A 19,173-nucleotide genomic window follows, 5' to 3' on the forward strand; every position below is an offset into this window, starting at 1 on the left:
GGTGAGTTAGTAAGTTAAAGAAATGCATGAAAATTAGTACAATTTCCAACGAAATGTGTAAGTTTAAGTAAAGGAATTTGGGTGCTATTTGCAACAGGGTCCTGTGGAGTCTCTGGGTCTCTGGTCTTGCAGATAGAGAAAGCTGTTTGTTTATTTCGATGCCTAATATCTTTATTTTCACTAACGGTTTCACTAATGTCTCTGTCGGTCAAATAGATAAATAACAGGTTAGCCTGGCTGTATTGCGCAATGTTGAATTCAGTTGTACATGTATCATCATCAGGGTGACCGAAACCGGTTCTGTCCAGTTCAGGTCATCATTAGCTATGCGCGCCACTTGACCAATCAGAATTACTTATTGCGCCCCGCATCAATTATGTGGCCTATCGCCGGCCGCGATGACCAGCCGCGCACGAACCGAGTGCAAAGCGAGCAAGAAACCCGCTCCATTAGAATCCGTCACAATCGCGGTTTTAATTTACATCATAAAACACGAAATTAAACGATAAAAAAACAATTCAGAAACGATAAAACTGATACGGATAAGATGAACGCGATTGTTAGGTGAGTTTGTCGAGATTTCCGCATCGCAAATTTCTAGATATTTACGTGAAAAAGTAAGTTGATTTTCACACGTGTGAAACCCAGCAATGTAAACGGCATATAAACTTCTACTCGTTACTTATAGACTATTCAGATACAAGGGTAGATGCAGGATTAATTTGCAGGGGGGGGGGGGCAACATACGTGGGGTGCCTTTTCGATTACAAGGGGCACCCCCCCCCCCGTAAAGCGAGTGCAGTGAGGCGCGAAGCTGTGAGGGGTTTTTGCCCGGGAAATGAATTTATCGGTATTTCGACTATGGTTGTTTGAATTTCTTCTTTGTTTTATTTTTCAGGCTTCACGGAACTTGGAATCGATTCAATCGGAGTTCAATTAAATCAGGATTATTGCGATATTACAACAAACTGCGCTCATAACAAACTGTGAACTATTATAAAAAACACGAGGATAAAAACTGACTATAATTCTGAGGATCCCTGGATTCATACATTACACACAGGATTGGATAAACTGTGAGTTAGAAAAACATTAACAGCTGAAATTATGTTTTATAGGTTAAGTTAGTTATTAGGAACTTACTCTGTGAGTTAGTAAGTTTTTAGAAAGGCATGAAAATTAGTACAATTTCCAACGAAATGTGTTAGTTAAAGTAAAGAAATTTGGGTGCTATTTGTATCAGGGTCCTGTGGGGTCTCTGGGTCTCTGGACTTGCAGATAGAGAAAGCAGTTTGTTTATTTCGATGCCTAATATATTTATTTCAGGATCCTGTATTTTACGCTTCTATTTCCAGGGTTTCTCTCTATTTTCAGGTGTTTTCCTTTTATTTCAGAATTTCCGTTTTTTCTAATCTTTTGTTTTATAAGAAAACGACTTTCATGTAAAAACGTTTAGTTGAAATAAAAATGACAATTTCAGGGTCATCGCTGAGACAAGACCCCAGAAGACTAGGCCACAGAGGACGTGTCTTCAACCCCAGCACACAACAGAGTGGCCCGATTCAGGTGCGGCCTGTATGTTCTATTTCAGTGTGAAGAACAAGACCCCCTAGTCACAGAAGATTGAACCTGAAGTTGAATGATGATGACAGAGTGACTGAAGAATTCCGGTGCGACCTGTATAACATGTCTCTATTTCAGTATCCCCCTCCCTAACCCCTAAACCCGAGCCCGAATAGGTAGGCCGAATATATATAGGTTAGGTTAGAATAGTTAGTTGATAAATCTGTGAATTAGAACATAATTTCAGCTGTTTATATAAAATACAGTTGTTATTTCAAGTGGAACTTTTTAACAATAAAAGTTGCATTTATTTACAATGAACTGGATTGAAAATGTTTGACAGTTTGTGAGTTAAGTGTGATTTGATTAAGATGAAGAGTTGAACTGTTGAACTCTACTTCTTATAAAATACAAATGACATTTACAACTGGTTTCAGGTTCAGATAGCACCCACCCCACCCGGTCGGGTCCTATTCCTGAGGTACCTCGGTTTCTGGTTTATTTGGTTGAATTAATTTACTGATTTTGGTCGCGCTGTTTTTGATGTCGATATTTCTCGCGTATATTTTTAGGAGACGCGGTTTTTTTAATTGATGATTCAAATCATTGAACGATTATTATATTTAAATCATTCACACCTTGTTATTTTGAGGTCTCCTCTCAAATTAATCTCGTAATAGAAGCGGTTGTTTTTGTACCATTGAACATCAGTGTTTTATTGCAAACATAGAAATTCATTACATAAAACAGAATTAGATTCAACAATTTATTACAATTTTCTATATGTAGATTATAAATGTTGGATGTGGCTACGAACTTTTTAAGTCATCATTTTGAAGTCATTTCGTGTTGTTTTATTTTGCTCACGGCGATTCTAGGTAGGTCTCTGTGTATTGTAATTTCGCGAGGTCAGTTCCTCCAATTTCACAACCTTCTCGTTGTCGATAAAATTAAATTTCAAAGTTTTAAAATTCACTGTTTGAATTCGTTATAGTTGTGACGATAAACTCAACCAAACGACCATTTCAAATTACGTAGCTGAATTAGAAATAGGCCTGAAACAAACTAAGGCTCCGATGTAAATGTAACGACTTATCAAAATGAAATTTAATTTCACTTCTTTCAGGTTTTGGTGTCTGTGAAGAGTTCACACGCTACTCATTGCTTCCTCGTAAGATGGCCGATGTTTATAGGTTATAGGATGGATATTCTCCTCCTCCACTAGGAGGCGCTGTAGGTAAGACGCGGTGCAACAATGTTGACAAAATAGAACAAATTCAGCTGATAATTCTTGATAGCGTCGATAGAAGAGAAAGTTTTTAATTTATTTCTGGCGGCGGCAATTTAGATCAGGTCTGATTAGAAACTGTTGTAATCAGAGAATGATAGCGGGTAGTCAGTGAAGAGTCACCACATCTGACTGGTCACTGGTCACCGAACCTGACTGGTCACCAGTCACCACACCTGACTGTGTTATTTCTGTTCTTCCCAGCATGTCGTTTTGGTGAAGAAGGCGTAATTTATTACCGGGGGCGATCGGGTCTGATTAGAAATTGTTGAAATCAGAAAGATCATAACTTTTTGATATTTCACAAGCAAGATAAACTTGTTCGACTTTTATAAAACAGAAGTAGACCGTATGACGTAAACATCAAGCGATTGAAATATTCACTTAACTTTTATTTAGCAAAAAATCCTCGAGATGATTTTGTTTGCTAGATTTAAGTTGTTCAATTAAACAACTTAGTATTCAAAAATGATGGTAGTTTTGTTTTTATAATTTTCAATATAAATGGTAGGACTTACTTTTTAGAATATTTGATAACGCAATCGATGCTTCAAAAAATACCGATAGAAAAGGAGGAATTAGATATATTTATTACATAATTACATATAATTTTCTGACCGATTAGAGGGATTGAGATCGGCCCAAGTGGAATTCTAATATGAGGAGCTAACTAAGGGCAATAGCAGCGGTAAATATCAGTAAAAATGGATGTCTAATAATAGTTTATCGCAGTTACCCGAATATTTTAAAATCTGTGTTTAATTCTATCGTTGCGAGGAAAAATGAAATTGGTTTTTTCAAAATGAAAATTGTGAATGATTTGAAATGCGTCGTTAAAAGTTGGTTAAAACGGTTTTTGGGAGAAGGCTATCAATACTCACAGTGATCAGCTTAGTCGCGACCCGGATCACAGTTGTGTCGTCTCTTAGTCGCGACCCGGATCACAGTTGTGTCGTCTCTTGGTCGCGACCCGGATCACAGTTGTGTCGTCTCTTAGACCGGGCCCAGTCCATATAGAAATGGAAACTTGTGTAAGATTAGACCGGGCCCAGTCCATATAGAAATGGAAACTTGTGTAAGATTAGACCGGGCCCAGTCCATAGAAATGGAAACTTGTGGTCCATTCTCCTCATAATGAAAAATGCCCAGCTCCAAATAAACACCACACAACAATCTGTATAAACTAGATGACACAGTCTTTATTTTCAGCAGAATATATTGGGCTTGAGGGCACCATCTTTTCCAAGTAACAAATTTTCCGTACCCTTCTTTTCACAAAACAAACAACGCTCTTCACCATCAAACACCCTTTTCCTCTTAACTGACTCCATTCAGCTGCATTCATCCATGGCAAAGATTTGAGACATGATTTCAAAACAACACCCATTATTGTCGTTTCCAAGGATATTTTGAGCAAACCTAAATTTGAATCATTAGCTGCAAATGAAGTCATGATCATTTCATCAAAATACAATGGATTTATATGGGATATGATGATTCCAGAACTATTTATTAGTGGTCGGACTACTAGATTTTCATTTTATTTTAGTTGTAGCTTTTTTCTCTGCCCAAAAACGGGTAGAGCGACCCGGAAAACATAGCAATCGATACCAGTATCACTTTTCTGTGACAACTCAAGATCGGACTGTAACCAAAATAATTTCATAGGCATTTTCCGCCTTGGTTACCATGGAGACAGTCAACAATGTTGGAGTACAACCTTTAACAATATGTGCTTCCATGGTAACGGAGTTTGTTTGATGTTGATGTCCCACAGCAACAGGAAAGTCGGTTATCCATTTATCCATTAATTAAATCTAAATCTATGGTGTCATAGCAACGACTTTTCAACAATGATGGTCATTATGATTCGTCATATGGAACACGGGCAATAAATGAATTATGTTATTATTTAGTTAACTAAAACTGATTAATATAATTCCCGTGTCTTTGCATTAACAGAAATTTTCAGCCCTGTGAACAGCGCCCAGATTAGGTTGCTAGGCAGCAGCCAACAATATATGATTTTAAACGTTGGATTCCTGGGTTTGACAAAACATGTATAAGCGTATATATATATATGAAACCATACTCTGCTGACGCGCAAAAGGTTAACAACCTTTTAAGGTTAATTTGCAATATATTTGACGATTTTCCTTCCTAACGAATACCTCGTATTTAGCGCCCCCTATAGGCCGAAAGTGAAAAATCACATAGTGGCAGACAGGTGTTTCAGGGGGTGGGGGGAGTCTCACCTTTCATTTAAGCCCGGGTGCCAAGCTCTACCCAAAAATGCCCAAAGATTGGTCTTGGATAGCTGACTATATAGGTTGAGACCTTCTCTGTCCCGTACAGTGAATAAACATTGGTTAACAATAAAATAGACACGAAATACACAATTATATAAACAATTGACTACAGCGAGCAAGATAAAAATAGTGAAACGATTAAAATCAGTAAGAAGATAACAAAAATTGAAAAGATACATGAAGTAATAATTAGTCCATATCTCACACTTGACGATATCTTGTGTGAGATCGAATCCTCGGGTTTTTTTAACTTGATTGAATAAATTCTTGATTTATTTACTATATATCTATTCCTACTCTCAGTCTTTTATTGAGTTTTTTAAGTTCTGATATGATGTAATCTCTCGTCGTATCGCGGTCGGTGCTGCAGCAGTAGATACACAGGTCAGAAAGATGCGGAAGATTATTGATTAATTCGACGATTGATTTGACGAATAAATCGATATCGTGCTGTGTATTAATCCGCGCGAGTGAACTGTGAAACTTTAAATAACGAATTGACGAGACGTGTTTTAGTTGTTTAAAGATGCGATTGTTCTGTTCCGGTCTATCGAGACAGCTATCAATACTGACTTTTATCAGCTGATTTACCGCATCTGTTGATAGATACCGAACAAGTGCGTCAACATCAGCTTCTGAATGCAACTGTATTTCTAATACAGTCAGCCGCGGCGGGTGATCTAGAACGCGGTGTATTGGTAAATTAAATCCGTAAATGAAAAGACGTTTTAGTTTCGGCATTGAACCGACACTATCACTGATTGCTGCACATTCATCTGTCGTTAGTTTGCTCAGTCCGCTCAGTCCGAGCAGTCCGAGCTGAATTGTTTCGATGTGTGAAGATTTTATCGTGTTGTTTAAATCATTCAATTCCTCCGAACCGATCAAATCTTTATCGAATATTACTCCAAAAAGACATAAGGTTTTCAAACTCGGAATGATGTTTATCAGCCCTCTGATTGTATTTCTATCGAGCTGATATTCCCACAGCGATCTGAGATATAGATGTTTTATGGATGGATACGATTTGTGAATATTGACTAAAATATTACCTAAACGTTCCGCACTAACAACAGTATTAATAATCAGACTCTCCACTGTATTGTGTGTGTTAGTATCAACACTGATCAACCGCGCGTCATCTTTAGTGTTAATCTCGTGACTTGTAATAATCCATTCATTATTGAGTTTCTTGTAACATTCACCATCTCGCCGCACAAACCAGTTTAAACTGTTGCTCTTCTGACACATAGTCAAGCACTGATCGGGTTTTGATGACCTGTATGTATCTAATATCATACCGTGAAGACTAGTGTTACTCGCTATGGCTGTTTCTAATACGCGGTAATCGTCGGGTTCCAGTTCGTGAATACCCAGTATGTAAACTAGCTCGATCTGACATTGTTTGTGTTCGAGTATTTTTGCGAGCATGTTTATCTGCGATCTGCTATAAAATGCAGATACGAACAACATTTTCTGCATGTAGTGAACTATTTCACTAATGGCGTCGTCCGGCCAGTCGGCTTCATTCATGCAGATTGACAACTGATGAGATAAAACAGTTCTTTCGGATCGGAGTTCGATGTAGCGTTCGTAATCGGGGATGAGCGCCAAATCTGCCGATTCCCTAGTAACCGTAACAAAGGACTCGACTCTATCCACTATTGTGACTGCTTTTAAATGTTCATCTATTAAAGTCTTGAAAAGTTCACCGAGGCCGCGGTTAAACTTGTAACGATACAGCAGCCCTGCCATGAATCTCGGGTATAATTCACCATATTTCACAAGTTCGTCCTGTAGTTGTTCAAACGCGCATTTATTCCAGGGTGTTTTCCAGGGTATTTCATTACTGTTGTTGAATTGTACGACCGAGTGTACCGCCGCCAGAAATTCGTGCACAGATTTGTGTATGAACCGCAGCTGGACGGAGCGGTCTGATTTCCGTCGCGGCGACATCTCTTTGCACGTCAAAGCCGTCCTTTTCGATTCGTCGAGTTTGAGACGACTTTCGGTGAAGCTGTTTTGATGCTCGATGAGCGTCTCATACGCGACTTGACAAATTTCTTTAAGCGCTTTAGAATTTTCGATATTGCGGAAAAAACATTCCTTCGACAACTCGAGGCCCTCGCGTTTACTGATCAGAAAACATGTCAAATCGATGTAGATATCGGTGAGTTTTGATGGTATCGTAATTTCTTCCTCGTCCATATACAGAAAACAAAACATATGTAGTATCAGCGGGTTGTAGTAGATACTTTTAAATAAAGGTGACGCTGCGGCTTCAATCTTGTCGAATAGCTGATATGGATCGCGCTCGGGGAATTTTCTCTTCATAATATCGATGACTTCTTCCTGTTCGAAGCCGGATATCGATACAACGGTGAATTTGGGATCAGTGACGATCATGCTGCCCCCGGACTCACGTGTTGTTATGACGATATGCGCTTTCGGTAATTTATTGGTCACGTGTACGATGTCTTTTTTCGCTTTATCGTTTTTCAACTCGTCGAAGCCGTCTAGAAAAAATATCGATTTTTCTGCATTTTCCTCTACGAATTCTTTAAAACTATCAATCGGCAGAACCTTTCTGATTTCTGGATTCAAAAGATTTTCGTAAATGTACTTATAAATACACGCGTTATCAGCGGGCAGTTCATTTAACGGTATATAGAATAACATAGGAAATGTTTTTAGAAACGGTGATCGCTCCCATGACAACACTTGATTAACTACCTGAGTAGTTTTACCCATACCGGGTTCACCTACGAGGCACACGGGTTTCACATCACTCTCTTTATAAGTGAAAAGTTTCCCGAAATCATCGGGTAAAATCAATGACTGCTCCTCACTTCCTTCATTTTTCTTCGGGTTTCGTTTTTGGGCTTGAATTTTCGCGTGTTCTTGGGTGAAGAAGTCATTGAAATTGGTGACTTCTTCGTTCCACCAAACCTCTTTGAAATTTTCAACATCGATCATTCGTTGATACGTTTTTTTCAAACTCATCTGAACTTGATCAACATCTGTAAAAATAAAATCAGTTTGAGATTTTTTAGAATTTCTATGGCGGCTGATTTTGCCTCAAAATCATAGAATCATAGAAAATGTCATGAGCTAAAATTTTACAATATTGACTGCAGTTAAAAAATATACCAAGGAACTACAGAGTTATTCTGCTATTCAACGCCCCCTGGTGCCCTTAAACAAAAACCAACGAACCTGAAACTCACCACAATCATATATCATGCCATGAGCTAAAACTTTGTAATTGATTGCGGTGGCAAAATATGCACCAGAAAGAATCTTTCTGTGGGGTCGGGTTAGCAACAAGTTCGATCAGAGACATTCAAGGTCCCATCTACACGAGTGGAAAAATCCTTTATTTTCAATCTACACGAGGAAAACATTTCCAAAAAAAGTCACCTTTAAAAATTCAGCTTTTTCACCTTTTTATACAAAATTATACTTAATCTAAAGATAAACGGCTTCATTGATTTTGGTGAGCTTCACGTGTTACTAAAACGAGGGCGATATCATCACAGCTCCGCAGTAAATACTGCAAACTACGCCGCGCATCAACATGCAATTTTCAGCACAGGACAAAATGTTTATTAATCTTTCTCATCTTTCTCAGAATTTCAGTTTGAGTTAATCGGATGACAACAATTCATTTCATTTAGTTCTTAACTTTTGAAATGAGGATTGGAAAACTGTATTAGTCACGTGATACACGATGAACCGGTTTTCTGAACACAAATCTTCGCTGCTTACGCGCATAAGAAGTGCCGGTTTTAAGTCTTTGCGCAGGTAAACCAAATATACTTTGTTAATTTAGATTTCATCAAGAAATTGTTTCTTAATCTAAAGATAATTTAGCTGATTTTGGTGAGCTTCACGTGTTACAAAAACGAGGGCGCTATCATCACAGCTCCGCAGTAAATACTGCAAACTACGCCGCGCATCAACATGCAATTTTCAGCACAGGACAAAATGTTTATTAATCTTTCTCATCTTTCTCAGAATTTCAGTTTGAGTTAATCGGATGACAACAATTCATTTCATTTAGTTCTTTTTCATTGCCCCTAGTTTGCCTTGCTTACTTTAGCATTGTTTTCTAGTTGTTATGTCATTACTTTAATCTATTCCCCTTTCAATATTTTAATCACTCACTCTGCTTCTATTGTTTTGGTCTTGTATAAATATCTTGTAATATTCTCCTGTACTCAGTACGCCTGATGATGGCTAATAGTCTTTAGCCGAAACGTTGCGCAAATATATATAACTCTTCTATTCAAGTTTCTCGTTTTGGCTGAACTTATTGTGGGATTTCTCTTGTTATCTTCTTACACGGATATTGTGTATCTTCTCGTCTCAAAATGTTTCTAGGCCTGGGATATACAATACAATAAGTAGCGGCACACTTCAACGAGTATGAATTACTTTTTTAGAAAGGCCGATCAGCCATATCGGTGCTCAAAAGTAAAGGGATATCCCGATATGACATCAGGCGGGAAAATAATTATTATTTTACAGAATTCCTTCGATTTCTTCTTTCAGAAATAAATTCATTCCTTCTTTCAATAAACCCTGGAAAGTGCAACAAATTTTTTCTGAACTAATTACAAAGCTACGTATCTTGTGTCAAATAACAGAAAAAATGGGAAAATGAAGTCGAACCACTAAAACATCGTGGTCGGCGTTGCTACGCGACCCGACCACAAAAATGAAATCAGTTTGAGATATTTTAAGCCGGGTGTAAGTCGGTTGCGACGCGATAAGTCTTTTTACAGTTGCCAGGCGCCATTTTTTGCTACCCACCGGGTCCGCATTGTTGAATTCTTGTCCCAATTTTTTCTCCGGTTTAATTTTTTTATTTCGTTCATATCTTTGGATTGGATTAAGATAGAAATAAGGTAAAAATATCGATGAACTCAGCTGATAATTAACTTTTCTATGATATCACTCATTCATAAATTTAAAGCAACAATGCGCGCTGGTGAAGTTATAAACATTCATATCCTCTTCCCGATAATTCAACTTGAATTATTGCTCATCTCATTCAAAAGTTCATAATTCTTACAAATCTTAATCTACATTTTCATTATTCAATTTTGAAGGCAGGGTCTGGACTACCGATCCCCAAACCTGAAGTCTGTCCCTATTTTACTAGAACTACCTATATATCTTTATTTGCCATTTTTTTCAAATGGCTAAGTAACCTTATTTCCATAGTTACTGAAAATTTTGATTTCAACAAAGCAGGGGCCGGTAAAATTGTGAGATTTCCTGGAATAAAGATGCGATCGTCGCCTTGCGACGCAATCCTGGTGGCGTTTAATAGGTTGCAACGCGATTAGCGGCGACTGTGTGCGACTAATTGCTGCCAGTCGCAAGAGCGCGTTGGTCTGCGATTCTGGTTGTCACGTGGTAACTAAAATTGGCACCAAATCACGCAAAGGTTCGAAGTTTCGAATTTCTGGCAGGGAAAATTGGGTTTCAACTCCGAGAACGAACATAACAACTTCTACAACTTCTGCAATTTCTATCCCCACAAACCAGTTCCATTCCATATTTGAAAGGCTATTTAGTAATAGTCCTTGACTTAGAGCTAAAATACTGGGCCCGGTTTAATAGACTGAGTATCTAAGTTATCCCTAGGGGTAAATCCTCAATTTGGGTGACAACCACCATAGTAACAATGAGAAACCATGGTTATAACTGAAGAATTTCAAAATATCCCCTGGGACTATCTTTTTTCCACATCTATGAAACCCAGCCCTGGTCTTTATGGTCAAAGCAGCTTGAAAACAAATGGAGGAGATTAAATTCGCGATAAGAAATTCTACGAATCCTTCAAAAAAATTATTTCAAAACGCATCTCACAACTATTGTGGGTTCGAATCCCAGTATTACTGGATCAAATCGCGCATCTCCCAGTCACTAGAGCGCGTAGCCGTAGGTTTATTGCGACGATCGCGTCGCAGTAAGTAGAACATGTGCGACTTGCTGCGACTGGCGTCGTTAAAATTTCTATGCTCGCTGATTTGGTCTCAAAATTTCCGGTCAATTGAAAAAAATTAGCTAAAAGAAAATATTATTTCCAGCTTGTTCGAAAACAGCTTTTATTTGAGCGCTCACTGAAAAAAACTTATAGGTCCTGATATCAACGAGTTGATTTAAGCAAATCAACTTTTAAATCAATTCATTGATCGCGTTTACAAAATATGCAGAGTTACCAATATAAATGGAAAATTGTATTCAATTCAATATTTAATTCTCCTGGTGGGTTGAACAAAAGACCGAAATTCCATGTCCTATGACAATGCTGATAACGACCAAATATCAAGACTAAGTTAAAATCACTAACCCACTATGTGAAAAACATCGTGGTCGGCGTTGCTACGCGACCCGACCACAAAAATGAAATCAGTTTGAGATATTTTAAGCCGGGTGTAAGTCGGTTGCGACGCGATAAGTCTTTTTACAGTTGCCAGGCGCCATTTTTTCCTACCCACCGGGTCCGCATTGTTGAATTCTTGTCCCAATTTTTTCCCCAGTTTAATTTTCTTATTTCGTTCATATCTCTGGATTGGATTAAGATGGAAATAAGGTAAAAATATCGATGAACTCAGCTGATAATTAACTTTTCTATGATATCACTCATTCATAAATTTAAAGCAACAATGCGCGCTGGTGAAGTTATAAACATTCATATCCTCTTTCCGATAATTCAACTTGAATTATTGCTCATCCCATAATGATATAATATTATTACATTCTATACTGTAATGAACAGAAAATGGTTCCTCCGAAATAATGTAATATTTTAAATTAATCTCAATAAGTGAAGAGTTTGTGTGATGGATTTGTATTTAGTAGGATGTCTAAGGATAATGAATCATTCAAAAGTTCGTAATTCTTACAAAATTTAATCTACATTTTCAGAGTTTTTAGGATCAATAAACATCTATATGTGATCTTATGTGCTTTTTACGGTTTTCCATTATATTTATTAGTTTTTAAGTAATTGCGAGTCAAACTTCCAAAACACGTTTTCTAGAGTCCCCTGCGTGCATCTTTAGCCTATATCAGGAAATTTCACAATTTTACCGGTCCCTGCTTTGTTGAAATCAACAACAATAAATAAACAAAAACTCTATGGCGGCTGATTTTGCCTCAAAATCATAGAATCATAGAAAATGTCATGAGCTAAAATTTTACAATATTGACTGCAGTTACAAAATATACCAAGGAACTACAGAGTTATTCTGGTATTCAACGCCCCCTGGTGACCTTAAACAAAAACCAACGAACCTGAAACTCGCCACAATCATACATCATGTCATGAGCTAAAACTTTGTAATTGATTGTGGTGGCAAAATATGCACCAGAAAGAATCTTTCTGTGGGGTCGGGTTAGCAACAAGTTCGATCAGAGACATTCAAGGTCCCATCTACACGAGTGGAACAATCCTTTATTTTCAATCTACACGAGGAAAACATTTCCAAAAAGTCACCTTTAAAAAAGTCGGCTTTTCACCTTTTTATACAAATTTATACTTAATCTAAAGATAAACGGCTTCGTTGATTTTGGTGAGCTTCACGTGTTACTAAAACGAGGGCGATATCATCACAGCTCCGCAGTAAATACTGCAAACTACGCCGCGCATCAACATGCAATTTTCAGCACAGGACAAAATGTTTATTAATCTTTCTCATCTTCTGTGAATTTCAGTTTGAGTAAATCGGATGACAACAAATAATTTCATTTAGTTCTTAACTTTTGAAGTGAGGATTGGAAAACTGTATTAGTCACGTGATACACGATGAACTGGTTTTCTGAACACAAATCTTAGCTGCTTACGCGCATAAGAAGTGCTGGTTTTATGTCCTTGCGCAGGGAAACCAAATATACTTTGTTAATTTAGATTTCATCAAGAAAATGTTTCTAGGCCTCGGATATACAACATAATAAGTAGCGGCACACTTCAACGAGTATGAATTACTTTTTTAGAAAGGCCGATCAGCCATATCGGTGCGCAAAAGTAAAGGGATATCCCGATATGACATCAGGCGGGAAAATAATTATTATTTTACAGAATTCCTTCGATTTCTTCTTTCAGAAATAAATTCATTCGTTCTTTCAATAAACCCAGGAGAGTGCAACAAATTTCCCTGAACTAATTACAAAGCTACGTATCTTGTGTCAAAAAACAGAGAAAATGGGAAAATGAAGTCGAACCACTAAAACATCGTGGTCGGCGTTGCTACGCGACCCGACCACAAAAATGAAATCAGTTTGAGATATCTTAAGCCGGGTGTAAGTCGATTGTGACGCGATAAGTCTTTTTACAGTTGCCAGGCGCCATTTTTACGGTACTCACCTCCCTAATTTTACAGTCGAGATAAGATGAACCTTTGTCTAGAATTATGAATTTGTTGTCACTTAATTCCTGATCACAAGTGTGACAAATTGCGAGCTCTGAACTCTCACCCGGCGGTCTTTAGGGACTCAAGTGTTTTTCTGCTATTAATACACAGGGTCCAGTTCCACAGTTTGGAGTTAAAATTTAACCCTGAGTTAACTCATTGAAAATGAACTAATTTTAACTCAGAGTTAACTCTAACTCACAACTGTAGAACTGGGTCCTGTTCTTTTTTATCATAATTCAAAATACCGTAGACCCTGACTGTTTTAGTCAAATGTTGGTGGGTCCATTTTAGTCCTCAGAATCTTTAAAGACAATGTATTACTTTCGCCTCAAAACTTTATACCGGTTTTATATGCGAGATCACATTTAGACTCAAGTCACATCATTCTGTACTGAACTGAACTCCGATGGTTAAAATCTATAATTACCGAGATTCTCAGCAGGTCTGGTGCTGGCTTGTGTAACTGCGTGGATATTTTGATTCACTGTATTATTGTCACCGATTATACTTAAATTAGAATTGTCTGCATTTATTCCTGGATTACTCGCCGCCATAGTAACGTTTACTGAAAAACAGAATTTAGAATTCAGTCATTTTATCTCAACAAGTGCAGCACAGTTTTCCTGAAAAAAAATATGCTGGTTGGCCAAATTGTAAATTAGTACATATCACATGCAGAAGACCAGATAACAATGATAAAAGCTTACTATAATACAAGTGTAGCAACCCAAGAGATCTCAATAATAACAATAATAAAATGTATGAATTTGTGAGCAGTTTTCGCCTGTAAATAATAAGACATAAACTACATGTAACACATTCTAGCCACAAATATTACCAGCCTCGCTAGCCATATACTTAGCACAAGCCATTAACCCTTTAGCTCATTAACCTCACTAGTTGGCGCAAAATCTTCACTGCCCGAAAAGTGAAAGCAACAATCAACTGGGACTTAAATCCCAACTGGGCTTGACAATCTTACGCCACCTGGCGGATAGAATATATTGAAATAAGATTTAAGAACAATCGGGTGGGTGCGTTCATTTCTGGATTCATAATTACCGAGATTCTCAGCAGGTCTGTTTAAGGCTTGTGTATCTTCATGGTAGCGATATTCATGTGTGGTTTTAATACACTTTTTTTTATTTGTTGAACTGATTTGATCAATTTCAGAATTTTCTGCATCTATTTCTGGATTACACTCCGTCATGGTACCGGGTACTGAAAAATAAAAGTTTAAAATTCAGTCATTCTATCGCGGTAAGTGCAGCGCATTAGCTGTCGGACAGCACACTGGCTAGCTGTCGGACAGCACACTGGCTAGCTGTCGGACAGAACACTGGCTAGCTGTGAGACAGCACACTGGCTAGCTGTCGGACAGCACACTGGCTAGCTGTCGGACAGCATACTGGCTAGCTGTCGGACAGCACACTGGCTAGCTGTCGGACAGCACACTGGCTAGCTGTCGGACAGCACACTGGCTAGCTGTCGGACAGCACACTGGCTAGCTGTCGAACAGCACACTGGCTAGCTGTCGGACAGCACACTGGCTAGCTGTCGGACAATTCACCAGCTATCAGCCAGTTCCCTAGCTGTCAGCCAGTTCCCAAGCTGTCAGCCAGTTCCCTAGCTATCAGACAGTTCACCAGCTATCACACAGTTCACTAGCTATCACACAGTTCACTAGCTGTCAGACAGTTCACTAGCTGTCAGACAGCACTATGGCTAGCTGTCGGACAGTTCACTAGCTGTCAGACAGTTCACTAGCTATCAGACAGTTCCCTAGCTATCACACAGTTCACTAGCTGTCACACAGTTCACTACCTGTCACACAGTTCACTACCTGTCACACAGTTCACAACTGTGTCAGCAAAAGACAGACTTATGTTAGATGTTGCAACGAGAAAACTTGTATCTTCTAAATCACTGAATACTGTTTTAACCTGCCGGAGGAAGGGGTGCATACTCGACAGTCTTACATTGGAATGAATGTAATTAGGATCAGTTTTTTCTTTCATGGATTTTAATGTAAAAAATAAATGATTCTAAAAGTTGATTTCATTAACATTCATTACGCAGGAAGGGAAGCTGCTTTGTTAAAGTCAGGCATAAACGTGTGACTCAGTCGCACGTCTCACAACTTTACACCAGTTTTATATACGAGATTACATTTTAACTCGAGTCACATCATTCTGTACTGAACTGAACTCCGATGATTAAAATCTATAATTACCGAGATTCTCAGCAGGTCTATCGACGGTTTGCTCCTCGTCATAGTAACGTTTACTGAAAAACAGAATTTAGAATTCAGTCATTTTATCTCAATAAGTGCAGCACATTTTTTCTGACCTAATTGTTGTGTCCAGTATTTACACAATATTACACAATTTAGGGTTAGACTTTTTTGTTACATAATATGAATTTGTATAGCAATATAAAGTTCCATCAAAAACGATAAAAGTCTGAAATCTGTATATTGTGAATTTTGTATTAGTTTCAGCCCAAACTGTCGTTAGTTGTGTTCTAGTTGTGTCTGTCACGCGATTTCTAGTGGTAAATAGCGAATATCAAACTGTCGTTAGTTGTGTTCTAGTTGTGTCTACCACGCGATTTCTAGTGGTAAATAGCGGATATCAAACTGTCGTTAGTTGTGTTCTAGTTGTGTCTACCACGCGATTTCTAGTGGTAAATAGCGGATATCAAACTGTCGTTAGTTGTGTTCTAGTTGTGTCTGCCACGCGATTTCTAGTGGTAAATAGCGGATATCAAACTGTCGTTAGTTGTGTTCTAGTTGTGTCTACCACGCGATTTCTAGTGGTAAATAGCGGATATCAAACTGTCGTTAGTTGTGTTCTAGTTGTGTCTGACACGCGATTTCTAGTGGTAAATAGCGGATATCAAACTGTCGTTAGTTGTGTTCTAGTTGTGTCTACCACGCGATTTCTAGTGGTAAATAGCGGATATCAAACTGTCGTTAGTTGTGTTCTAGTTGTGTCTACCACGCGATTTCTAGTGGTAAATAGCGGATATCAAACTGTCGTTAGTTGTGTTCTAGTTGTGTCTGACACGCGATTTCTAGTGGTAAATAGCGGATATCAAACTGTCGTTAGTTGTGTTCTAGTTGTGTCTGACACGCGATTTCTAGTGGTAAATAGCGGATATCAAACAGTCGTTAGTTGTGTTCTAGTTGTGTCTACCACGCGATTTCTAGTGGTAAATAGCGGATATCAAACTGTCGTTAGTTGTGTTCTAGTTGTGTCTGCCACGCGATTTCTAGTGGTAAATAGCGGATATCAAACTGTCGTTAGTTGTGTTCTAGTTGTGTCTGCCACGCGATTTCTAGTGGTAAATAGCGGATATCAAACTGTCGTTAGTTGTGTTCTAGTTGTGTCTACCACGCGATTTCTAGTGGTAAATAGCGGATATCAAACTGTCGTTAGTTGTGTTCTAGTTGTGTCTGCAACGCGATTTCTAGTGGTAAATAGCGGATATCAAACTGTCGTTAGTTGTGTTCTAGTTGTGTCTGACACGCGATTTCTAGTGGTAAATAGCGGATATCAAACTGTCGTTAGTTGTGTTCTAGTTGTGTCTACCACGCGATTTCTAGTGGTAAATAGCGGATATCAAACTGTCGTTAGTTGTGTTCTAGTTGTGTCTACCACGCGATTTCTAGTGGTAAATAGCGGATATCAAACTGTCGTTAGTTGTGTTCTAGTTGTGTCTACCACGCGATTTCTAGTGGTAAATAGCGGATATCAAACTGTCGTTAATTGTGTTCTAGTTGTGTCTGACACGCGATTTCTAGTGGTAAATAGCGGATATCAAACTGTCGTTAGTTGTGTTCTAGTTGTGTCTACCACGCGATTTCTAGTGGTAAATAGCGGATATCAAACTGTCGTTAGTTGTGTTCTAGTTGTGTCTGCCACGCGATTTCTAGTGGTAAATAGCGGATATCAAACTGTCGTTAGTTGTGTTCTAGTTGTGTCTGCCACGCGATTTCTAGTGGTAAATAGCGGATATCAAACTGTCGTTAGTTGTGTTCTAGTTGTGTCTGCCACGCGATTTCTAGTGGTAAATAGCGGATATCAAACTGTCGTTAGTTGTGTTCTAGTTGTGTCTGCCACGCGATTTCTAGTGGTAAATAGCGGATATCAAACTGTCGTTAGTTGTGTTCTAGTTGTGTCTGCCACGCGATTTCTAGTGGTAAATAGCGGATATCAAACTGTCGTTAGTTGTGTTCTAGTTGTGTCTACCACGCGATTTCTAGTGGTAAATAGCGGATATCAAACTGTCGTTAGTTGTGTTCTAGTTGTGTCTGCCACGCGATTTCTAGTGGTAAATAGCGGATATCAAACTGTCGTTAGTTGTGTTCTAGTTGTGTCTACCACGCGATTTCTAGTGGTAAATAGCGGATATCAAACTGTCGTTAATTGTGTTCTAGTTGTGTCTGACACGCGATTTCTAGTGGTAAATAGCGGATATCAAACTGTCGTTAGTTGTGTTCTAGTTGTGTCTGCCACGCGATTTCTAGTGGTAAATAGCGGATATCAAACTGTCGTTAGTTGTGTTCTAGTTGTGTCTACCACGCGATTTCTAGTGGTAAATAGCGGATATCAAACAGTCGTTAGTTGTGTTCTAGTTGTGTCTACCACGCGATTTCTAGTGGTAAATAGCGGATATCAAACTGTCGTTAGTTGTGTTCTAGTTGTGTCTGACACGCGATTTCTAGTGGTAAATAGCGGATATCAAACTGTCGTTAGTTGTGTTCTAGTTGTGTCTACCACGCGATTTCTAGTGGTAAATAGCGGATATCAAACTGTCGTTAGTTGTGTTCTAGTTTTTTCTACCACGCGATTTCTAGTAGTAAATAGCGGATATCAAACTGTCGTTAGTTGTGTTCTAGTTGTGTCTGACACGCGATTTCTAGTGGTAAATAGCGGATATCAAACTGTCGTTAGTTGTGTTCTAGTTGTGTCTACCACGCGATTTCTAGTGGTAAATAGCGGATATCAAACTGTCGTTAGTTGTGTTCTAGTTGTGTCTACCACGCGATTTCTAGTGGTAAATAGCGGATATCAAACAAGACGCAGGTCTTTGTTTTTACCTGATTCTCCCTGATGTCTCATTCTGTGTGTATTTTTATAAAAACTACTCCCTTCCCCTAATCAGAATCACGTTCTGTTCAAACACAATTCCCGAAAATGACTACAATATTTAAAACAACGTACCTCTTGGTTTGTGACAAAACTGTATGAAAAATGTCCGTAGAAACTACTGCGCATTGGGTAAAACACTGAACTGCGATCAAATTGAGATTTCACCGACCAATATTTCACCGCACTCCCGTCACGTGATATATCGTATTTTTAGATATGAGGTAATAATCGTCACGTGTCCTGTGAACCCCGTACATTACCTGACATTACGTCGTTCGATTAGAATAAGACACTGATTATTTTTAGACCCCGTAGAAAACCGCTGTCGTTTCGGGCCACACGATTGGTCGTAACATTAAGAAATATTTGTGTAATCAACTAGATTTCAGCGTCCAATGAAATCAATTTTTAGGTCCTGAAAACAACAA

General features: G+C 38.5%; 1 protein-coding gene across 1 annotated transcript; it reads right to left on the reverse strand.

Moving 5' to 3' along the window:
- Positions 1-4,042: 4,042 nt before the first annotated feature.
- Positions 4,043-18,906, reverse strand: LOC141914559 (uncharacterized). Its single transcript, XM_074805787.1, has 5 exons — positions 18,818-18,906; positions 15,823-15,875; positions 14,652-14,810; positions 14,017-14,154; positions 4,043-8,180 (listed from the first exon to the last, which is right to left on the reverse strand). The coding sequence occupies exons 3-5, from the start codon at positions 14,797-14,799 to the stop codon at positions 5,440-5,442; spliced, it is 3,027 nt and encodes a 1,008-aa protein (XP_074661888.1). The 5' UTR covers positions 14,800-14,810; positions 15,823-15,875; positions 18,818-18,906; the 3' UTR covers positions 4,043-5,439.
- Positions 18,907-19,173: the final 267 nt, after the last annotated feature.

This window comes from Tubulanus polymorphus, unplaced genomic scaffold (genome assembly GCF_964204645.1).
Source record: "Tubulanus polymorphus unplaced genomic scaffold, tnTubPoly1.2 scaffold_43, whole genome shotgun sequence".
NCBI lineage: Eukaryota > Metazoa > Nemertea > Palaeonemertea > Tubulaniformes > Tubulanidae > Tubulanus > Tubulanus polymorphus.

Bases quoted from the DNA above. Each gene is read 5' to 3' on its own strand.
- LOC141914559 (XM_074805787.1), bottom strand. From the start codon at position 14,799: ATGACGGAGTGTAATCCAGAAATAGATGCAGAAAATTCTGAAATTGAT. The intron at 14,155-14,651 runs GTAATTATGAAT...TCTGTTTTTCAG, and splicing joins CAGACCTGCTGAGAATCTCG to TAAACGTTACTATGGCGGCG. The intron at 8,181-14,016 runs GTAATTATAGAT...TTATTTTTACAG, and splicing joins CAGACCTGCTGAGAATCTCG to ATGTTGATCAAGTTCAGATG.